Source organism: Crocodylus siamensis, chromosome 15 (genome assembly GCF_052110815.1).
Source record: "Crocodylus siamensis isolate JL-2025a chromosome 15, ASM5211081v1, whole genome shotgun sequence".
Classification (NCBI taxonomy): domain Eukaryota; kingdom Metazoa; phylum Chordata; order Crocodylia; family Crocodylidae; genus Crocodylus; species Crocodylus siamensis.
Genome location: NC_143409.1, coordinates 23,037,974 through 23,061,376, shown reverse-complemented (window position 1 = coordinate 23,061,376; position 23,403 = coordinate 23,037,974). Strand labels below are relative to the sequence as shown.

The 23,403-nt window shown below is 40.7% G+C and overlaps 1 protein-coding gene across 1 annotated transcript in view; it reads left to right on the top strand.

Moving 5' to 3' along the window:
* Positions 1-23,403, top strand: part of MYO5C (myosin VC) — a 60,848-nt gene that overhangs the window by 18,566 nt on the left and 18,879 nt on the right. The window contains exons 7-28 of the mRNA XM_090029043.1: positions 470-551; positions 1,432-1,539; positions 2,268-2,374; positions 3,527-3,792; positions 4,374-4,455; positions 4,704-4,844; positions 7,891-8,016; positions 8,784-8,867; positions 9,166-9,300; positions 9,670-9,767; positions 10,735-10,821; positions 10,905-11,016; positions 13,744-13,955; positions 16,958-17,123; positions 17,473-17,619; positions 18,469-18,633; positions 18,818-18,911; positions 19,678-19,741; positions 20,554-20,734; positions 21,576-21,669; positions 22,619-22,682; positions 22,827-22,907. Coding sequence (XP_089885169.1) covers positions 470-551; positions 1,432-1,539; positions 2,268-2,374; positions 3,527-3,792; positions 4,374-4,455; positions 4,704-4,844; positions 7,891-8,016; positions 8,784-8,867; positions 9,166-9,300; positions 9,670-9,767; positions 10,735-10,821; positions 10,905-11,016; positions 13,744-13,955; positions 16,958-17,123; positions 17,473-17,619; positions 18,469-18,633; positions 18,818-18,911; positions 19,678-19,741; positions 20,554-20,734; positions 21,576-21,669; positions 22,619-22,682; positions 22,827-22,907 — 2,696 coding nt within the window. The remainder of the gene's footprint in view (positions 1-469; positions 552-1,431; positions 1,540-2,267; positions 2,375-3,526; positions 3,793-4,373; positions 4,456-4,703; positions 4,845-7,890; positions 8,017-8,783; positions 8,868-9,165; positions 9,301-9,669; positions 9,768-10,734; positions 10,822-10,904; positions 11,017-13,743; positions 13,956-16,957; positions 17,124-17,472; positions 17,620-18,468; positions 18,634-18,817; positions 18,912-19,677; positions 19,742-20,553; positions 20,735-21,575; positions 21,670-22,618; positions 22,683-22,826; positions 22,908-23,403) is intronic.

Here is a 23,403-nt window from a genome sequence, read left to right as displayed (position 1 = left end):
TGCTCCCAAAGTTTTCCTTTGTCATGCTGAAGACAAGGTTAAATTGAGTTACTTGGTTGGGATGAGGTTAAATGAGAGATGAACGTGCGTACAGGCAACCCTCACTTAGTACTCTTAATTGGTTCCCAAAAAACCAACAGGCACTGGGGGAGTCCGTGTTCCAATGAGCACTACCAGGAGTGACAAGAAATAACCGTCACAAGCTGGCAGAGGGCAGATTTAGGCTAGATATCGGGAGGCGCTAATTCACTGTGAGGGCGGCTAGGATCTGGAACCAACTTCCAAGACAAGTGGTGCTGGCTCCTACCCTGGGGGGTTTTAGAAGGAGCCTGGATGAACACCTTGCCAGAGTCGTTTGCAGTGGAATTTACACTCTGATCGCTCACCCTGTTCAACTGTAGTCAGGTATCAAAAGGTATTCCATGTTCATTTCTCTTTCTGTAATGAGTTTCTTTTCTTCTATTTACAGTCAGAGAATGAAAGAAACTACCACATATTCTATCAGTTGTGTGCATCTGCTTTGCAACCAGAATTTAAGCCTCTTAAATTGGGTAGGTTTCAAATAACTAAGTTACTTTTTAACTTTGCAAAGGTATATTTTAAGGGTTTTCCCCCACAAAACCACCCAAACCTTTGTTGGGAAGTGCAGCATATAAATCTAATAAACAGTAATAAATCTGATGGGAAATTTGCTATTGACTTTCAGGGGACAGGGTTAGGCAATGTGCCTCTGCACATGTTTAGGGGGCTGGACTCGATGATCTCCCGAGGTCCCTTCCAGCCCTAATGTCTATGAAATCTGTAATGCAGTGCCAGGCACTTTTAATTAGCTCAGCTTGCTCCCAGTACCACATCTGGAGCACATGAGAAATGTCCACTGTGCCTATCATTGGCACCCTCCTCTGAGCAAGATGCCACCTCAGCCAGAAGCAGTGCAGCTATGTGAGTGTATTACTTTGGGCTGGGTACCTGTTCTGAATGACAGGGTCAGTAGCCTGCTCTCATGTAAACTAACCTGCCCATGTGCTGGTGCAGACACAACCACAGTGTTTCCAGCCTTTGAAAATACTATTGCACCACTTCATTTAGTGAAGGTTGTCGTAGTGGTAGCCTTGGAGACTGATGGCTTCTCTGTTCTACATGTTCTAGAGTTCTACCTGTTAAAAGCCCTAGACCCGTATGACTGTTGTGTCTCCATAACTGTTCTTCAGCCCTTCTGTTGAGACTGTCAACCAGAGTGCTAGTCAGTGCCACTTGTGCTGGTTTTATTATGGATTCCTGCCTACTAATAAGTGGACTAAGGTCACCAGCTCATTTTAGAATTCCTGACAGACAGTAATGAATGTAAATTGCTGCTGACCTCATGGTGAAAGATTCTCTGTCCTGATACCAAACTTGTTCAGTGTTGTCAGTTTTAACTTTCATCTGCAGGGAGCGCAGAAGAATTTAATTATACACGAATGGGTGGCAGTACTGTTATTGAGGGAGTCGATGACAGAGCAGACATGATGGAAACTCGGAAAACGTTCACTCTCCTAGGTAAATAAGAATACTTGACCTGAACTAAGAAAATAAGTTCTGAAATGACCAGAGAGATGCATATGCTTTAAATAACTGGTGAGTTTGTGTAGTAATTATACAAACACCGCAATTATCAGTATACAAGTTGGTTTTATTGTGAATGATATAGATCAGTGAGGGCTAGAGTCTGACTCACCTTTATGCTGGCATCAAGTGGAGCAAAGGAAGCATCGAAAGTTCCTTATCCTTGTGTGCCTGACATAAAGGCCACAGAGAATTGTAGCTCCTCTGTTCATGAAAGTACTGGAATTTATTCCCCTGCTGCCAAGATTGAAAAGGGTAGAAAAATAGGCAGAAATGTGTCTGTGAATAGCAAGCAGTGAAGCCCTATGGAATTACAAGGGATACAGTCTGTAGCTGTATTGAGCTACAAGCAAAAGGAATCAGAACTCTGGGTAGAGGTGACATAATTTATTAGACCAACTAGATATTTGCAAAAAAATTCTTTTTTTGCAAGCTTTCAGGCACACTCACAGAAGAAGGGTGTGTGTGCCCAAAAGCTTGCAAATATTTTTTTTTTGCTAATATCTAGTTGGTCTAATAAATTATGTCACCTCTACCCAGAGTTCTGATTACTATGGAATTACTAATTATTTGAAGCAGAATTGAAAGTGTTCCAAGATCTTGCTTTTCATCAATAGAGTTTGTCTTTTTACTGTATTTAAAAAATCCCTCTTGTTTTTTAGGTCTGAAGGAAGATTTTCAAATGGATGTTTTTAAGTTACTGGCAGCAATCCTGCACTTAGGCAATGTGCAAATAATGGCTGTTGGTGATGACAGATCATTAATCAGTGTAAGGAACCTGTTCATTCATTCAAATATCTGCTAACTTTTTATTTATTTGGTGGGCAATTGCTAATCCTCTCAGATGTGTCCCAGACACCTAGAATATGTTTCCTCAGTCTACATGTTACAGGTTGCCTTGATGCATCCTTTTATTTGTGAGACATTTCTTGTAAAAATCTTTTGTCTCAGTTCTGGGATTTGGACATCAGCTCGAAATCTGGCAAATTAAAGTTACTTCACAATGTCACTTGCCTAATATAATTCTCAGCTGAACACTCAAGATAGTTGCTTTTAAGCCAATGCTGTTAAGACAATGCATGTTCAAGGTAAAAAGGAGAAGGATGTGGTCAGCATTCCCCTGTTTCCCGCTGATCTGCAGCTACTGGAATGGCCCTTGCAACTGCTTGTAGTCTGTGCAAGACAGCAGCCTCAAGGCTGCTCAGATTTGTGCCAGGAGTCTAAGCCAGTGGTTCTCAACCTTTTTAGACTCGAGGCATTCTCAGTAGATTTGAGGTACCCCTCAGTAGACTCAAGCCTCCCCTCAGAAATTGCCTGCTGTGAGCTTTCAGTAATTTTTTACTATAGAAATAATAGTGCAATTCTTCTGTTGTAAACATCTCAGGGAACAGGGTAGAATGGTTTTAACACTATGGATTTGAAAGTGGGTTTATCTGATTTGCAAACCTAATAGTGCTAACATTGTACGGCACCCTGTGGCACTCTGGAAAAGATCTCAAGACATCCCAGGATGCCATGGCACCATGATTTGAGAATCACTGGTCTAAATCAACATTTAGTAGCACCCAAACCAGGGGAACTCAATATAGCTTAAAGCTAGTTTTCTTTTCTTCACTCTGCACTAGGTTCATCTTGTCCAGTCCAGGGGAGCTATCCCTCTCTGTAGAGATGGTTCTGTTGAGCATTGCATACTCCATAAAACTCCTTCTAACATCAGTAGGAATTTTCACTTGAATAACAAGTGCTGAGTATGGTCCTATATCATAAACAATCCCATAGGTTGAAATCCTGACCTTTTTGAAGTCAGCACATATGTGGCCATTGACTCCAACAGGGCCAGGATTCCACTTATATATTTTAAGTATTCATTAGATACAACTTTTAAATATGCTCTGTTAATATTTATTTTTCTCCTTTAAAGCTGGAAGATAAACATCTTGATATATTCTGTGAACTTCTGGATTTAGATAGTGAACCAATGGCACAGTGGTTGTGCCAACGAAAAATTATCACTTCCTCAGAGACTGTAATAAAGCCAATGACAAAACTACAAGCTCTTAATGCCAGGGATGCATTGGCAAAGAAAATCTATTCTCACTTGTTTGACTACATTGTGGAAAGAATTAACCAAGCCTTGCAGTTTACTGGGAAGCAGCACACTTTTATTGGCGTCCTAGACATTTATGGGTAAGATTTTTCTCCAGAGTTAATGTATGTAATGTTCCGCCTTTCTTTGCACTCAGTATATCTCTAGTCTCTGACCTGTATGCCTATGCGTTTGGGAAATGTTATGTACTTTCTGTGTTACTGTGAATTAGATTTCAAAGGCTCTGTTTATCCACGGGGATGCAGTCTTGTATTCTGTAAAATCTTCTGCCTGCAGTACAGTAGCACAACTTATGACGATTACTCTTTATTGGATCTTAAAGTAACAGTTGTCTTTGAGTTTGTTACTTCTCGTGATACCGGTCTTTCATATTCACCTTTTCAGAAATGTTTTTGGGCAACCCACTCTAAGGTACTGTTTCTTTGCTGTACAATGTGCTTCTTTACTGGTTGGTTATCTTAGTTTTTGGGATGTTTTCAATTCCATTGTATTTTCAGGCCTGAGCTAGGAAATTTGAGAGAAAGAAAGTTAGTGTATATTTCTATTATAAGCAGTATCTTACTCCAAAGTCCCATAGAAAATTAGCATTTACTCTTAAGTGATCATGTGCCTATTTTTCCCCTTGCTATTATATCTTCTTCTTATTTATAATGTATTTCAGCTTTGAAACTTTTGATGTGAACAGTTTTGAACAATTTTGTATCAATTATGCTAATGAAAAACTACAACAGCAATTTAACCTGGTACGTGAGTATGTTTTGTTGCAATTGTATATCTTGACTGGTATGTATTGTAACAATTCACAGTAATAAAGAAGAGGTTTTGGTTTTTGTATATAAAAGCCCACTTTTTTCAAAGATATGTACTCTACTGCATATCACATGAACATTGTCGTTTTCCCTGTGTTTTTTAATGTATTGGTAAACTGCCTGCATTGTGTTTCTGAATTATTAACTTGTATTTTTGGTAATGTTGACACTTTCATTGCTAGCATGTCTTTAAACTTGAACAAGAGGAGTATATGAAGGAAGATATCCCATGGACCCTAATAGATTTTTATGACAATCAACCAGCCATTGACCTTATTGAAGCTAAAATGGGAATATTGGAGCTGCTAGATGAAGAGTGCTTGGTAACTTCTAACTTGTTATACTAATGAACTGGCATATTAAACAATGAAAACATTTCTTCACGTTGTGTTTTGACCAAAATTTGGGGTTTAACCCATTTTTTCCCTTTCAAAATTTAAAGATAAGTGCCTTGCAGATGCAGTGACAGATCTCTGAATTTCCTGATTATCTTCTACAGAGTCAGAGAATCTGTTTTATTATTGGCAAGAAGTAGAGTAGGGGAGTTACCTTAGAGACTAACGGGTTGCAAGATTGTGTGGTCTGTGTTGAGGGGTGGCTTGGTGAGAATTGGCATTAGATAGCAGATAGAACACTAGCATGTATATTAATCCATATATAATGAAAAAAGGTTGCTTAAAGGAATGGAGAAGAGCTGTAAAGTAGGAGAAAAGAGATATTATCAGGAGTGGCTACAGGAGAAATGCAGTAGAATAGAGAACCTGATTACCAAAAGAATAATAGCACCAGAGAGGAAAGGAGGGTGTAGAGATTAATGATGCAAATATGGCAAAACTGCTCCATCTTTAATGCTGAATGAAGTCCTGTTAATGTTGATGTGATTTTGCTACATTTGTAACTTTCTCAGCTTGTTCACGCATAACGATTAGAATATAACAGCTGCTATTCTTGCTTAAATCCATTTCTGTTTGCTTTTTTTTATTCCACTTAAAATTAAGAACAAAGGACAGAGCCCATTTAAGTCATCAAGTTTAGTCACCTGCTGTTGTAGGCAACCAAGCTTCCCTTCCTCATTTTTAGCTACACCTTAGCTATACCAGAGCTGCACCCCTTCTCTTACAGCTCTCCCACTTGCTGCCTGTGCACCATCCAACCTTCTTGTCTTACAGTTTCTCACTTTCTCTCTCACCATTTCTTTATCTGTTATATCGGGCACATGCAGCAAGGGTCTGTATTTTAAAGGGAAAACATAGTCTTATTTATAAAGGACAAGACCAGGAAAGAAAAGATCTCCCAGGAGATTTCTTTGTAACACTGTGTGACAGAGCAACTTTGGTGCCTGCCACTATAAGGGCTTAAAGCGGGCAGCAGGACAACCGGCAGGTGTGGACCAGCCCTGATGAGGTGGTCACATGACTCCAGGAGGATCCTGTGATTGTAGGAGGGAGCTGAGCAGACTCCATTTTAACTCGGGCCCTCATTGCTAAGCCAGCAATCTGCTGCTGGCAGCCAGAAGAACACCACCCAGCTGATAGGGCTGTGTGAAGCTTCAGCCCCTGATTCGATTCAGTGGAGATTTGACACAATTTGGTGGCTGAATCTCCAAATCCGAATAGAATAAGGAGACCCTTTAATCTCTCTGACTCAAATCGGAATGCTCCAAATTGTTTCGGAGAGATTTGGAAAGATTCAACAATTCAGACATAAACACAGCTTTAAATGTTTTTTCTACATACCTTGAGGTACCAGGCGACTCATGAATGCTGAGACATTGGGGCAGATGGAGCATCCCACAGGAGTGGGGGGACTCCCCAGTGCACTCAGCAGCAGACCTGGAAGTGGAACAGAAGCACTTTCGGTCCACTTCTGGGTCCACCATGGAGTACACAGGGGAGCCCCCATGTGCCCCCCTTGGCTCAGCAACTGGTGCCTCCTGGGTGTGAGGGGACACCCCCAGTAGCCGATCACCAAGCCGGGGAGGCATGGGCCCCGCCCCCCCATGCGCTTGGTGGTGGACACAGAAGTGGACCAGAAGTACTTTCGGTCCACTTCCTGGTTTGCTGCTGAGCACACGGGCCCCACCTCCTCCTCCTCACCCCCCCCCCCCCCGCCCCGGCGCTCCTGTGGGACACTATCTGCCTCACCATAGCAGTGTTCATGAGCTGCGCCTGGTATCTCAAGGTATGTAGAAAAAACTTTTAAAGCTGTGTCTGTCTTCTGAATCGCTGATTCTCTGATTCAGCATCGAATCTTCAGATTTGGATTTGGCTGAATCGAATCAAGACAATGGTCTGAATCAACGAATCAAATTGCTGTCCCTGATTCAGGCCAAATCCAAACAGAATGTTGCACATTTCGCACACCCCTATCAGCTAAGCTGCTGCTCAGAAAATTCTTGGAGGCAAGGGCAGGAGCTATGGGGATGGCAGGAGGCTCTTGGTCCTGCGGTATGACTGAACACTACACCCTGCTGGGATAGGATAGCATAGTGGGTTCACCCGTGGCAAGGTAGTCCCCAGGAAATGCCATGCCAGTTGCCTTTGCAGTGAAAGACGAGTCAGGAGCGCCTTATAGCCCCAACCCCCACAGCATTGTGAGTAGTAGGGAGGCTGTGGGGCCAGGCACATCTTTAGACACCTGAGCCCATGGGGTGTAAGACTCCAAGGCCCTGGTGAGGGGGGCCAGGAGTTGGCTGTAATGAGGGGGCATAAAAATGGCCCCAACAAAGGGGGCAGAATGTTGGCCCTCTGAGGGGGGTATAGTGAGAGAACAAGCCACATAGAGTAGGGCTGCAAGGATGGCCTGAAGGGCTGTACAGTGTTGGTGTGGAGTAGGGTCATGGGGGTGACCTGGAGGGCTGCACTGGGGGCACGCAAGGGTGAACTGAAGGTCTGTGTACAGGCCAGCCCCACAAGTAGTTCAGGGAGTGAGCCCCAGTAAGGGGGCATGAGTGAGTCCCATGTGAGACTTTGGAGCATGGGTCACAGTAGCAGTATGGATGCCATCTGTGAGACATGGGACATGGTATAGGGAAGGTCGGAGCCGTGTATATTGCTCTAGGCATCGGGACATTAAGATAGGCAGCCTCCCGCTTATTACATGGAGTTTATTAAACATCAAGCCATGGCAGGCAAGGCAGGGCGGACTGCCCTAGACAGGTGGGCAGACTGACATTAGACTGGCCTCGTGATGACCCTCTGTCACGCTGGCAAGTCACAGCTTTCAGAATTCAGAGCATTTATAAGACATATGGGAAGTTACTGAAGGTACGCAATGATATTAGTAAAACAGCATTACTTGATAATAAGCAGTTTTCCTGTTGTTAATCTTCTGTTTTATTGAACAGCCTCACTGTTTGCCTTTTTACAGTTACCTCAGGGAACAGATGAGAATTGGCTTCAAAAGCTGTATAATAATTTTATCAACAAGAACCCACTCTTTCAAAAGCCAAGAATGTCAAACACATCTTTTATCATCCAGCACTTTGCTGATAAGGTATGGCCCACAACTATTTTTGAACCAGCTTTAATAGGAAAGAATCTATTAAATGTAGATTCAACTGTTAGTCTTCCTTGTCATAAGCCACCTTTATAAGCATATTTATATTGATTATTTGCTTATTGGCTGGAGGGCCTACATTGTATGGTGGAAATGATAAGTCCCTGCCCTAAACAGCCTACATACAGTCATAAATTTGTGAACATAAGCCAAAAAATTCAGTTTAAGGTTGTAGAAAAAAGGCTGTAACATACAAGCAAGATAGTCATGGATGTAGCTGACACACTTCTTGTTAATACCATAGAGTTATATTAATATACATTATTTATATTAGAAACACAGTTTTTGGTTTCTGGGAGATGCTGAGAGTTGAAATGGGGGAAAAGAATAATTGCTGGAATTGGGTAAAGAAGATAAGAACACTTGAAGGAATGTCTGACCAAGATGCCAGCCTAGTGTGTTGTAAGAAAATACGGTATTCCACAGACAGCCTGATGTGGACAGATTTTAATTAAGGGAGAGCCAGAGGGCAGTTGACAGTGCATTGTGCCAGTTTGTCTAGCTGCTACAATGTGGGCTATGCACCTACCATAATGATAAAGGCAGAATTTTTACCCACAGTATAAAGGAGTAATACAGATATTGGGTTTTTAAGACAAACCCTTCTCTAATACCTAGCACATCTCAATGGTAAGAAAATTTATTTTTAGTACTTTTTCATGTAGTTCCTGCTATAAAATTAATTATCTTCCTTCTTTGCACAGGTAGAATATAAATGTGAAGGATTTTTGGAAAAAAACAGAGATACAGTCTATGAAGTTTTAATTGAAATTTTGAAAAGCAGCAAGGTTTGTAAATTCATGGCTAATTACTCTATGGAGACACTAGATTTCCCATAGAGTATTAGTAAAGATTGGCATAAAACTGTTTCATTTAATGTTACTAACTTGAGACTAGCTTATGTTTAAGAATTTTAACTAGGTCTGAATTAATTCCAAATCATATATTTTAATTTCAAACTGACCAGAGACCCTAAGGTCCATGACTAGGAATATGTTATTATATATGTATCATAATAATTACTATATTAAATCATTGATAGAATTACTCCTAGTTTTATCTGAATTTCTTTCTTCACACTTTCAGTTTCATCTCTGTGCAGACTTTTTTAAAGACAATCCAGCACCCATTTCACGCTTTGGTTCAGCTATCAAAGTCAAACCTGCAAGACCAGTGGTCAAGGCCCCTAACAAACAGTTTCGGACAACAGTTGGCAATAAGGTACCGTGTTTACTGGCTGAAGTGGAAAATACTCCTGATAACCGTACACCTATGAACTTTTATTTGTGGGCCTGATATTCAGGCATTCATAATTATGAGCGTTGTGCTGTCATGTATTCATTGTTGGAAACAACATATTTTTTGGCTACATAGTATGCAGTTCAACCAGGGCCAGCCCAATTACTATTATTTCAACATGTGTGCTTGTTTACATCTTTGTATAATATTTTGGTCAATACTGCCAACATTTGAATAAGCAGATCTCTAAGAATACTACAGCCTGTATTTTTGTCACCACTTCCAGCCAGAAGATGTATTGTTTGAATATAAACATTAAATTAATTAAACTGCTGCCTTATTGTTTTCTAGTTCCGCAGTTCTTTGTATTTGCTTATGGAGACACTTAATGCAACCACACCTCACTATGTCCGATGCATAAAGCCAAATGATGAAAAGATGCCATTTGAGTGAGTATCTTAGTGCTTTTGAAATAATATACTATCTTTAACGAAGAAGAATAGTTTCATTTTTAGATTAACCAGAAGTTAGTTTCCTGTTCTTGATTAACCAAATTTCACATTCAGAATGTATTTTAGTCCTTTAAAGAATACTGAAGTAAAACAATTGTAATGTTTTTACACAATGAATGTTATAGAACAGTGAATACCACATGATTCACTGGATCATATTTATTAAGACACTGGAAATTTTCTATCAGCTTAAAAGTCATGCATTAGTGGTTTTTCTTTTTAATAAAATGTTAGGAGAGAAGGGTGGACATTTTAATTTTAGATTCATGGGTGTGCTTGTTTTTGAGGGTGAAAATTAGTATATGTGGATATCTGAGGTGGTCACAGACATTTTCATATTCTTTAAATAAAAGAGTTTTGAGGAAATTAGAAGCACACAGAAGAGAGCTGTTTGCAGTGTTAAGGGTATGTAATATTTTTCACTTTTCCCCAGAATACTGCAGCATATACTGAAATTGCTGTAAAGGAAAAGCGCTTTCTCAGACACCTGAAAATTACTTTGGGACAATCTGTGCTTCTACTTTTAATTGTAATATTAACAAGAAAGTATCCATTCAATTAAAACCCCTTTTTATCTGGAAAAACCTTGATCTATGTATAGTGGATAGTGCTGTATTCAGGATTTGCAAGACTAGGTCCTTAATTGACACAGAGTGTATTATTATCCAGCTGTCTAAATAAGTGAATTTTGACTTGTCATTCTCCTCTGTATTGTTCTTTGTAGAACAATATTATATAACTCATCCCTATTTTAAAACCTACAGTTTTGTTTTATGGTTAAAAAACCCTATTACCTAGGCTCCACTTAGACAAGCAGGTTGTAATCTCTGCAAGAAATACAATAAGTAATTAAAACAATCTGAAAAATTCAGAAGAACTAAAGATGTAAAATCTGCTTCCTGAGGTTTGACTCCAAGCGGGTGGCTCAGCAGCTTCGAGCATGTGGTGTTCTGGAAACTATTCGAATTAGTGCACAGAGCTATCCTTCCAGGTGAGCAATTGTTCTTTTTTAGTTCAATGACAGTATTTATATCTATTTAAATAATTTACATGCTCAAACTTGTCATTGTATAGGTGGACATACATTGAGTTTTTCAGCCGTTATAGCATTCTCATGACGCAGCATGAACTCTCGCTAAGTGACAAGAAAAAGGTTTGCAGAACTGTTTTGCAGCGGCTAATCCAGGTTAGTATTTCTGCACCTGACCGTTACGTGCTGTAGAATCTATTATAAATGTAAAGGATCCAATATTAATCATATTTTATATAGTCTTTTTGTGCTTGTTGGTGAGGTAATTCGATTTGTTCTGGTCTGGTGGACTCAGCCCGGGGCTGAGTCATGTTCTTTCTCCATCTGTTACAGTTTCAGTGTGTGGCCACGAGCAAGTTACTTAACCTCTCTCTGCCTGTTTCCTTACCTGTGAGATGGGTATCATGTCAGTCCTTCTATGCTTATAAAGTATTTTAGATTAGTGGATAGGGAGTGCTAAACACATGCTAAATCACTGTAGTCATTAGTTACTGGTTCCAGCTTCTGGCAATCTGACAATACATTGACTCCATCCATCTCTTCCTACCTTTCTGTCATTATTTTCTCCCAGGAACCACTTAATCTTCATCACAGCCTTCGCTTTGCTTCTTATTTTTAATATGCAGTCTGAGCATTCCATATGGTATCCTACAGCCTCCTTGTCATTTCTTTTTCAATCCTTCTGTCACTCTTGCCCACTGAACCAAGATCCTTTAATCCATCAGCTATAATAATACTCTCTTAACATAGCCTTCTGTGTTTGGGGGCACATTCCCTTTTCTGTAATCATCATTTTGCTCTCATCTTTATTAATCTTCAGTATGTATTCTCCATATCAGTATGGAGTAAAGCTTCTGTCCTTGCATCCTAACTCATCACATCCTCATAGAACAAAATGGCCTTTGCTCCTTTCTGCATCCTCTCCATATTTTGAAGAACTCCTTCTGTAGCTGCTGTAAAAAGTAGTGGAACTGACATGCTGCCCAAGTGCAAAGAATGCCTCACAGGAAACCATTCCATCTCTCCATACTTTGTCTGCACACAACATACATGAACTTCTTACATTCTCTTAACGGAATCCACATATGCTTTACTTACATTTAACCTTTCTGATTCTTCTCACCTTTCTCCAATGGAACCCTGTCCTGGGCCTTCTCCATAACAGTGAAAGCAAAGGAAACTTTTTTGTTACATTCCCAAATCTTGTCTATCATCTCTCTGATAGCAAACATGAAGTCTTTCCCTTTGGAACCCATGTTGCTTTTTGCTCAGTTACTCTTCAGTCTTCCTTTGGATCCATTAAATATCACTCTTTTGATTATCTTGGCACAACAGTATGTAATTATTATTTCCTTATAGTTGTTAGTTCTCTTTCTGCCCCCCCTTTTCCAAATACATACCACAATTCCTCTGTTGTATGTATATGTGTATAACACCGCACCAGCCTGGTACAGGTACTCTCTAGCAGCCTTAGAGCATATGCCCAGTTCAGGCTGCGAGACATGTCCCTGGGACTTGGGCGCTGGGCTGCATTCGACCCCGAGGGATGCCCCGAAACTCGCCTGCCACGACTTGATCTTCCTTTCAGTAGTGGGGTTCTTCCTCGTAGGACCTCAAGGACTGGGCGCTGCCCCTTGTGGGGATTCTTGGGGCTCCATCTCCCTTACACCCCAGCCATACATCAGGCGTCTCTTCTCGGTACAGTGCAGCTTTTCTTGTCAGAGGTAAGTAAGCCCTATTTTTAGGGCTTTGGTTTTGTCCATCCGGGAGCTCACCCCAGCCTCAGGTCCCACCACGAGAGTGTGTTCTGGGACCTCCATTTGTGTCCCCCTGGGACAAACACTTACTAAAACCTCGGTGTGTTTATGTAATTTAATAGGCCTTCCATGCTAGGATACCATAAATTCCGTAGAACTGTTCTAAGAATGTGTTACCCTGCAGTCAGGCTCTTTTTGAAGCCAATGTTTTAATCCCAGCAGGTTCAGTTCAGTCCTTTTATCCTCTGGAAGCTACTAATCTAATTTACTGAACAGTTTCCTGTAGGTGTTTTTTTTCCAGCAAGATTTGAAAAACTAGTGTCCTCTGGCTCTTAACATTCAAGAGCCAGTCTTTGTTCTGGTCTAGTTTTAGTTTAAAATATTTTCTTCCTTTCTACTACTTCTGTACAGCTCCTGTATACTACCAGTTAGTGGTAGCTCTCCTTCTAGCTCTTCTTCTGAGATGTGGCTATAATTTCTATCAATCTGAAAATATACAAAGCCCAAATCTGCCTTCAATTATACCAGTTAAATTAACAAAATGACTGTTGACTTGCATCCAAGGTAGCTGTGAGCAGAAGTTGAGCCATAATTTTTAAATTAGTTTGGGATGTTGTAGGATGAAAGATACAAGTATAAAATACACAAAACTGACTATAAGCAAGTTTCTGAGGCACTTTTGCGTTCAGGTTCCTTGCACGTGTTATTTTTGTGAGGTAGAAAGGTGGTATAATAAACAAAGTGCAAAAGTTAGGGAAACCATTGATGTTTGCCCCTGAAATGGTTTTTTTTCTTAGTCTGGGGGCTGTGTGTTTTGGGATCCTTTTGGTATTGCTTTATTTTTACATTTTTGGGATTAAATCTTTTCTCATTGACATGCCTGGGAGTAACCTTTGGATTTAGTGTTCTGTTCTGTACCTTTCCCTGTCATGTGCGTGTGCTGAAAGATTCCCTACAGGTATAAAGATGGCGGACGGTACTCAGAGTTAACCAGGTCTTGTCATTTTTGCATTTCTAAGCTACTGTGCCAAATTTTATGAAAGATGAAATGTGTGGTTTTTGAGGAAGAAGAGATTGCAGCTTATAAGCAAACTACTGCTTTGCTTTGCTTTGCTTTTTCTTTCAGGATCCTAACCAGTATCAGTTTGGGCGAACAAAAATTTTCTTTAGAGCAGGGCAGGTTGCTTATTTAGAAAAACTGCGGTCAGACAAACTGAGGCAAGCGTGCATCATGATCCAAAAGAATGTCCGAGGCTGGCTGCAGCGGAAGAAATTCCTCCGTGTCAGACAAGCAACTATTATGATACAGCAGTACTTCCGTGGACAGCGGACTGTACGGTATTTCATGCTAATAAGTCAGTTTGTTATTATGTTGTGTGTGAAGAGGTCTAGAAGATCAGATTCAGCACAGGTTTGGAAGGGACCTCAAGGGTCATCTAGTCTCACACCCTGCACAAACGCAGGATAACTTATTCCTAAACTATCCCAGCCAAATCCTTACCCAGCAAGTGTAGTTTAAAATTGTACTTCAGGTATCACTTTTTTTTCCTCTTGAATTTATGTACGAATTTAAATAATTTCTAACCTCTCTCTGCCTGTTTCCTTATTTGTGAGGTAGGTATCAGATCAATTTTTCTATGCTTATAAAGCATTTTAGATTAGTGGATAGGGAGTGCTAAACATATGCCAAATCATTGTCATCATTGGTCACTGGTATTCAGGAAGTACTCTAGCAAATTTCAGATGCAGTAAGCCTAATTCCTGAAAGTCCTGGGTACACCAAAACTTCCCTCTCTCTGTGTCTGATGCCAAGTGGAACACTAGTAAACCCAAAACAACTGATCAGCTTCAGAGCCCTAGATAAGGTCAAGCAGTGCATACAAATTGGGTTTTTACTGCTTGACTATCCACAGTCTGATGCATGAGACTGTAGTCTTGTACAATACTGAGGCTGCTATAGCCAGCAGCCTGTGAGGTATATGGTTACAACTGTAGATAGTAGGTTTTAGACAGAGGCTCCCCCATACAATTGCTTTTGGTGGGTAAAGTTGGACAGTCTGCGTTGTTCTTAAGCCCCCTTCACTTAAATTGGTCAGAGAAAAAGGTATCTTTAGGCCAGTGAAAAACTGTTTTGCATTGTTCATTGTATCTGAAGTGTCATCCAGAAGCAGCTTAGTAGTCTGTCATCTTTACCAGGCTTGTCTATTAAAAGCAGTGGCAGATTAAGATTTATTGGGGCCCCGGGGAAACAGAAAATTGGAGTCCCCCCACCAGGCAAGGGCAGGTTCCCTCTGCGCCCACCAGGGGGCTGTGGCTGGATCTGCCCAACCTCCTTGGCACATCTGGGGCGAGCCAGGGGCCATAAGCTCTGCTGAGGTGAAGGCAACCCAGGCCCTGGCCTTGCCCAGCCAGGCCCAGCCCCTCTTTCCAGTGGGTGCCACACAGCCCAGGTTGAAATCCCCCAGTTCTGTGGGACAGGCCAGGGCCGGGGCCATCCTGGGTGGGGGGAATGGGCTCCATGTCTCCCCTGGTTGCCCGCCTACCCCTCTGCTGGCCCCTGTGGAGCACGGCTGTCCCATCCCATCCTGGTGCCAGCAGCCTCCCACAGATGGGCCCAGGAAGCCACCACTGTTTGTAGGTAGACTGCACCTACCCCTGACCCTGGTTTGGAAGTGCATGCTGCCAACACTGGATGTCTGCAGCCAGCATGCCTGCATGGGCTGAGCTGCCCCTCGTGCCCCAGGGGGCCAAGCCCACATGTTAATCTGCCCCTGATTAAAGGCTTATTTAAAAAGGGAAGTTACTATGAAGTTTACAGCTTACTCCCTACTCTGGACTAACTCCTCATGTGGACATTCTTGCTGCTCAGTAAGGTAGCTTACTCTACTTTAAAACAGAAATGAACAGTCTCACACAAAGGCACTCTTAGCACACATTGGGTCCACCTACGTGTGCGCTTTATTACAGGAGTAGACTAATTAGCTCCACAGTAAAGCATCCATGCAGCCTGAGTTACTCTGCCCCAGCTCAAATTGCTGCTGTCTCAGGTGCACATGAAGGTACTCCACCCAGGAGTAGTTTTTTCTCTGGTTCAAACACCACCAGAGTTTGTTGTGTTGCGTTAATTGCACCTGTAGATGCACCCACTAAGTGCAACTGTATGAGGCTGTAGTAGGGAGATGCTAGAGCACTGTGAATGTACATCTCAGCATCCCTATCTTAATTTCCCTCACTTGACAGGCTCATGATTTGTCTTGCTAATTTTTCCCAGCTAGCACATAGTCTGAGGATGCAGATCCCAACAGGAGAAAACCTGTTTTAGTCACTCTAGAGATGAGTTTCCTCTATGTAAGTTTCATAGATCTGTAGGTGTGGACTGAGCCTGCCCAGGTAACAGGACTCTGTCCACTTGGCATTTAAGATTAAAATGTTATATCATGTTGCAATACATGAAACATCCTTTTTTAGTCCTAAATTCACCTCTGTATTGCACTAAACTGCCATGAACTTAGAAATTATTGCAAAATACTTTTATTACAGACTAGCAAATTGCCCGTCAAGAATGATGGGGGAGGGGTGAGCATGGATAGAAACCAGTGTTTGTCCCCCCACACCTCATCCGTGCCCGTTCTCCCCTTCTCTGCCTCTGCCCTGCCATTTGGGGTTTGGCCTCACTCCCCTTCTCCGCTCCACAGCATTGGGCCTAGGCCCACTCCTTCCCCGCAGCCAGGTCGGGCCGTTCCCCCCACCCCAACCCCCCTCCCAGCCTCATGGGGCTTGGGGCCTCTCTTCCCTCCCCCCCCCCCCCCACATGCATCGGGCCCAGGGCCACTCCCCACCTCTCTTGCTGCACCTTGGCGTCCGGGCCCACTCCACCCGCCACCACCTCCAATGAGCTGGGGGGTGGGGGAGAAGGCAGGCCAGCACTTCTTGCCTCCCCCCCCCCCGTGCCATCACTGCCACCTTCAGGGAGCAGGGCTGGGTGGGGCGAGACCAGCAGTGCTGGCCTCACCCCCCCCCCCCCCACTCTCTCCCTGCCGTCATGGCAAGGCTCTGCCGCCGTCTCCTCTCTGGAACGCTCTTGGAGCACTCTGGTTGTTTCAGACAAGCAGAGTGCAAATAAAGCATTATGAACAGGTAGTCTAAGGCTTTTATAATATTAGAATAATGAGTTATGGAACTAGAACTATACACAGTGTTGTTTAGCTGAAATGTGATTTAAATTATCCATCCTATTATTTTCCTTTTTGCTCCACATTTGAAGCTTCTCTGACAAGAGGAAAAGCACAAGGAGGAGTCTCACATGAATTAAAAGTATATTTATTTTCTTCTTAATTAAGGCAAGCCATAACTGCTACAGCCCTAAAGCAAACATGGGCAGCTATAGTCATTCAGAAGTACTGTCGAGGATACCTTGTCCGTAAACTTTGTCAGCTCATCCATGTGGCTGCTGTAACAATTCAAGCTTATACACGAGGATTTTTAGCAAGGAAAAAATACCGAAAGGTACAGCATTTTTTGTGCGTGATCCTAGTGAATGGGAATAGCTAATGTACTATAAAATGATGCTTAAAACTGTATATTTTGTACAAATGATTCTTGAATCTTTTAGCGGGTCAATGTAGTATTATAGACAGTAATCTGTATTGAACCTCAGAATTTCATGTAGGTTGCAGCTTGGTTGTCCAAGTTTTAAATGTTGGGAGGCAATATTATGGCAATATTATGGTTTTGATATGCTATTTAAATATATTAGTACTTTGACACTTTCTGTAGAAACAATTCTTTATCTATAATATAGATTTACAGAATATGAGCCAGTGCTGATTGCTCTACCAGCTCTCTCCTTTTCCAGATGCTCAAAGAACACAAGGCAATTATCCTTCAGAAGTATGCCCGTGCCTGGCTTGCAAGGCGTAGATTTCAGAACATTCGGCGGTTTGTTTTGAATATTCAGCTTTCATACAGGGTTCAGCGATTACAGAAGAAACTAGAGGACCAGGTAGGTGACACACATGCTTTTATTCAGAACCAGATACATTGTGAATTGAACATTTGTGTGATCAATATAATCTCAAGCTTATTTGGCAAGATAAAAAATTGTACAAAAAATATGGACTTTTATCCTTAAAAGCATAAATCAATCACTGTCTTCCTGCTGTACTGTATTTGTCCACCGAGGGAATTTCTTGCATCTTTGGAGCATTTGGTATTGGCCCCTGTTGAAGATGAGATTTTAGACTAGAAGAACCACTAGTCAGACAGTTGCATGGCAATTTCTGTGTTCTCTACAACTCTTCAGCAGGATCTCTTTGACCCTTTTTATACTGGGATTAGAACTGTGTTGGCTACAACTCTAGTTGACACATTTGCTGATTTTTGTGGTCTAGCATGTTTTCCTTTCAAAAATGTTTTACAAGATCTATCCCAGGCAAATTATTTTTTTTAACAGCATTAATGTGGTTTTGAAGGGGACGGGGGTGGGGTGAAATCTCTGGCTTCAGTAAAGGGGATTGAGCAAGAGCAGTCAGGGACAGGCTTGGGTAGCTGCTTTCTTATATGCGAGGTAAGGATATAAATGGGGTTGTCCAGGTATTACTTGACTCTGTACCTAAGCATCATAATAAGGTCTACTTGAATAAGATTTTGGTATGCTAGTACTGTTAAAAATCCTGTTTTAAAAGTTATAGTAATGACCAGTTAATCATTTCCAATAAAAGAAACTAGAGGTAATTTGGCAGTTGCTGAAAGGATAGAGCAGAAAGTTTTACACTGATAATCTAAGTTACCAAGCAGAATGGAACAAAGTTTTTCAGTTGGTATCATTCTTACCTATTTCTAATCATTGTAGAACAAAGAAAATCATGGCTTACTGGAGAAATTGACCAGCCTAGCTTCAACTCATGCACATGACCTAGATACAATCCAGAAACTTGAATTAGAACTTGAAAAATTAACCACACAAAAAAGAATCTCCGAGGATAAAGGGAAGAAATACAAGGATGACAAGGAACAGGTTAATCTTCTTGTTCTTGCTTGCAATATAATTTTGTCTTTTGGTTACTATGGCAACTCTGATTCTGGGCATCGCTGTGAATCTACAACCCCTAGTAAAGCCCATGTTCTGTTTCAACTATAAGATGCGTGTTTTTAATGAAGGATTTTTTTACATTCAGTATCATGTTTACTTATATTTGCAGAAAATCTCAAAACTTGAGAAACAAGCTAAAGAATTGCAAGAAGAGAAAGAAGTTTTACAAGCGAAGCTCCAAGAGAAAACAGAGGAAATGAAAGGTATAATAATTAAAAATTGGGCAGCTTTAGAGCTGCAATGGGGAAAATTTCTAGGGACATGTACAAGTATTGCGTTTAGCTCCACTGAAGTCAACAGAGATGCACCAGTTTGCAGTAGCTGAAGATCTGGACCAAGTTTTCATCACTCATGTTTGCACAGTCCATAGACCAAAACTTAGACAAATTCTTGAAATGTATGTCAGGGGTGGGCAATTATTTCAGGCAGAGGCCTGCTTACTGAGTTTTGGCAAGCCATCAAGGGCCACATGACAGGCAGCCAGGGCAGAGGAATATTAATTTTCTAAATTTTTTAGGGGCCCCATGAGCCAGATAGAATGGACTGATGGGCCGCATCCGGCCTGCGGGCCACATTTTGCCCACCCCTTGTCTATGTAGTAACAAATGCTCTCCTCTCATCCATGTCTACTGTCTCTGAAAGAGCATAAGCATTTTCTTCAGAACTCTTGTCTTTCCTTGATTATCTTGATCAGTTGTTCTTAAGTATCCCAGTTTACTTCAATGAGTAGTGCATGGGATCAAAATCATTAAGTATATTTTAGAATTAGGAGTATTTTTATGTTGCAGAACATGCTTATCCTATAGTGATACGTCTCAAGATTAGTGTGATTGTATGTGGTATGTGAGAGTTTAGTTCTAAACTAAAGTATCCAAACTGCTTACTAGAACAAAAAAATTATATTCTTCATTTTTAATTACCTCATTGTCGCATGGAACAACTTTCAAATATGGAATTATTTTTTCACAGATAAAATGGATGACCTTACCAGACAGCTCTTTGCTGATGTACAAAAAGAAGAAAGACAAAGAATGTATGGAATATAATTTAGATATTTTAAACCTACATTTTTCTTACTCTCTCAGCCTTTTTTTCCTTGTAATATAAATGTATTATGCATAAGAATATGCCTCTCTTAGTACTCCAGGTTTTATAGCAGTGGGTGCATCTACACATGCGTCACAGCATGTACACATGTCTGAGACAGCAGCAATTTATGCCCGTGGTCAGTGTCTACATATGCTTTTAAATGCAGTAAATTCTCCCATCGTTAGATAGTACAGGCTACCCTTGCCATTTGTGGAGGATACGTTCTCATATCCCCCATGAATGGCAAAATCCGCGAATAAGGTACTGTGTTCATGAATGCAGTGCCCCTGGCAGCTGGGGTGTGGTGGGAGGGGTGGAGGGCACGGCTCTGGCAGAGGGAGTATGGCGGTGGAAGCACAGCGGCAGCAAGCACAGAGCTCCCAAGGAGCTCCTGTGAGTGTATAAAGTGTATTTAAAATGCAGGTTTGGCATTCACGAATGCCAAACCCACAGATAGTGAGGGTTTTCTCTACTGTCCCAACAATACTATCTTACAGTGACATTAATTAGTTTATCGCAACCTAATACCGTTGCATGTGTAAACGATGACATTCTGTGGCTAATTAGTCTACTCTGCAGTTAGGTGCATGTGTAGACATGGCCAGTATATATTTACTTTAGTAGGAAATTATGATTCCACAAAGATGAGGATAAAAAATTGAATGTGGGCCAATCATATAAAACAAACCAAAAAAAATAAAACAAACCAAAGAGATGAAAACATATAAAATGCATTTTCTCTCTGATTCTGAGTAGAATACTAGAGAAAAACTTCCAAAATCAGAAGCAAGACTATGAAAAAGAGATTGAATCACTGAAGGAGGAAATTAAGACTCTCAGTGAAGAGAAAATTCAACTACAGCATCAAATTCAGCAAGACCTTATTATTCAGGATGGCTTAAAAATGGAAGCAGAGCAGCTTACAAAACAGTTACAGGTAAGTAAAGGTATCCAGCAAACAGTGCTGAAATGAGCCATTCGTCAGTATCTTTATTACATAAAACAAAGAGTGGATGAGAAAATTCTATTTTTGCTGGGTAGATTTATCTATACATACATAACATGATTTAAAACAGCTTTTCGTTGTTGAATCTGTATGATGTCATAATAGCATGTTTTAACTTTTGACTTTAGTAGAGAAAAAACAAAAAATACTGTTACTTTTATTTTTAAAAAATAGCAGCTATTTAGTGAATTTATTGGAAGTAAAGTATGAAAATTGCACTAGAAGAACAGTCTCTCAGTATAATGTCAGACTTTAGAAAAAAGTCATAATTTATTGCCCTGTACAAAAGAACATTTGTTACATCATGGTTCCCTTAAAATAAACACATAACAGTGAGAACTGTGCCTCTTGAAGGGCTGAAACTGGAGCTTAAGCTCCATTAAAATGTATGAATTTCCATATGGAATAAGGTACTGCTTCCTTAGGTGGGTGTTTTCTAAATGTAATCTAGTCTCATTTGTAAACTTTGTTTCTGCTGAAAAACAGCAGCAACAACAAAATCTTTTTTTAGTGTCAAATATTATTGCTTAGAATATATAAATATATATGGCTGTGTCAAATCTTATTTTCTGTTCTCCCATTTAGAGGAATGTTTAAGAGATTGCTGACCTAAATAGAACATTGTCTTTTAAAATATTGATCAAGCAGCTCTAAATCATAATATTCCTTATGATTTCACTTGTATCTGGACCATCTGTCATTTATCTTTATCTCATTCAATTTTGTCTTGTTCTAAAAAGAAAAATTGTAATAGAGACAATGTCTATTTCAGATAATACCTGAATTGCAAAAAGAAATTGAACTGCTTCAGGCACAGAAAATTGATGTGGAAAAGCAGGCCCAATCTCAGAAGCGAGAGTTGAGAGGTAGTTTACTTACTGTGCAACTCGGGGAATTTGCAAGAGCAGCATAACATTTAATTGCCTTGTCCTGTATTTGTTCAGTGGTGCCTGTCAGGTTTTTAAGATACTTTAGAAAAGCACAAGTAGAGATCAAAACTGACTCAGACCATTAAAAAAGACCCAAAGCCCCTTCCCAACTAGAATGAACTACATATCATCAGTCACATCTTCCTCCTTAAGAGAGAGCCAGGGGCAACAAGGTGAGTCTTCCAGCACCAGCACTGAGTGCTAATAGAAAGGCCTTCTCACTGGGAACACTGTACTTTCTACTCCCTCCCATTTAAATGTGGGTGCTGTTAGCTCAGGTGTTCAGTTGCACTTGGGGAGGGAAGGAAAGAAAAGGTCCTTCCAAAACACCATTCAGACTATTCAGTGTTTTAAACTAACCCAGACTGACAATTTAATCTTCACTTAGAAATAAATAAGTATCCAGTATAATTCACAGGACATAGATACACTCTCTAGTCCTAATTCAGCAAGGTCATTTTAGATATGTGCCTAGCTTTAAATACACAAGTAGTTTCATTACAGTCAAAAGGACTACTTGTTGCTTGAAGTTAGGAATGAGCTTAGGTACTCTGTTGAATTGTGGCCTTTGTGATAAACACCATTGTATAATTGTGCTGCCATTTTGCACTAGATGCAATACCAGATGTCTTGATGATGCATCCCTCATTAACATATCCTGCTGACCTTTGAGAGAGAGGGCAAATCATGGGTTCATTTGCCAAAGCTGTTTTTTATCTAGATATCCACAAGTAACAAGGGGTGCAACAAAGCCTCTGGATTGAATTTCACAATTAAATCTATTTTTCCCAAGCATAGAACCTGATTTCTTTTTTTAAAAAAGGCTGATTTGATATTTCCTGGGATACAGGTAATCTAAAATCTAAAAAGAAAACTTTATTTTCAGAGAAAATGTCAGAAGTTGCAAAACAACTCCTTGACAGCTATGACTTAGAAGATGTAAGAAGCAGGTAACCTATTGATTATTTTTCCTAGATTGTTGGGGAGGGGTTGGTTGGTTGGGGGTTTTTTTGTTTTTTTAAATAAAGCAAACTTCAGAGACTTTAAGAAACTTAATTTATTTAGTCATCTACAATTGTTGTTGTGCATTTTAGGCTCTCTACAGAAGATTTGGAACATTTAAATGAAGATGGAGAAATTTGGTTTGCTTACGAGGGCCTGAAAAAAGCAACAAGGTTAGCTTAATCATGTAATACATATTCATCATTTTGCTTTGGGGTTCAGAGGAGACAGCAAGGGGCAGTTATGTGGCTTGTCTTAAAATAAAGTAGTTGAAAACATTGTATAACACACAACCAAACATTGTCAAATAACTGGTTTAGATAGTTGGATGCTGAAGCTTCGGAATACCACTCCTGCCAAATTTGTCTGAAGAGATGGGGTTTGGAGCAATGGAATTTCTTCAGAAAAAGATCCATGAGGTTTAAAAAGTTGTAGGGCTGGGAAACTTGGGAGACTTCACAAGGACTCATAGAGATGTAGAAAGCTAGGACAGAAGACAGAAACAGAAGGTCAGTTTTTCATAGCAGAGGACTCCAGTTTAATTTTGGGGCAGCCATGATACAAAGAAACTAGTTGCATAGAAGCTCGTTGGCCCAAGAGAAGATGGAAATCCTAAACTCCTTTTGAAGGTTTTGACCTAAGTCTTGACTAGAGTGCTAAAGAAACCAA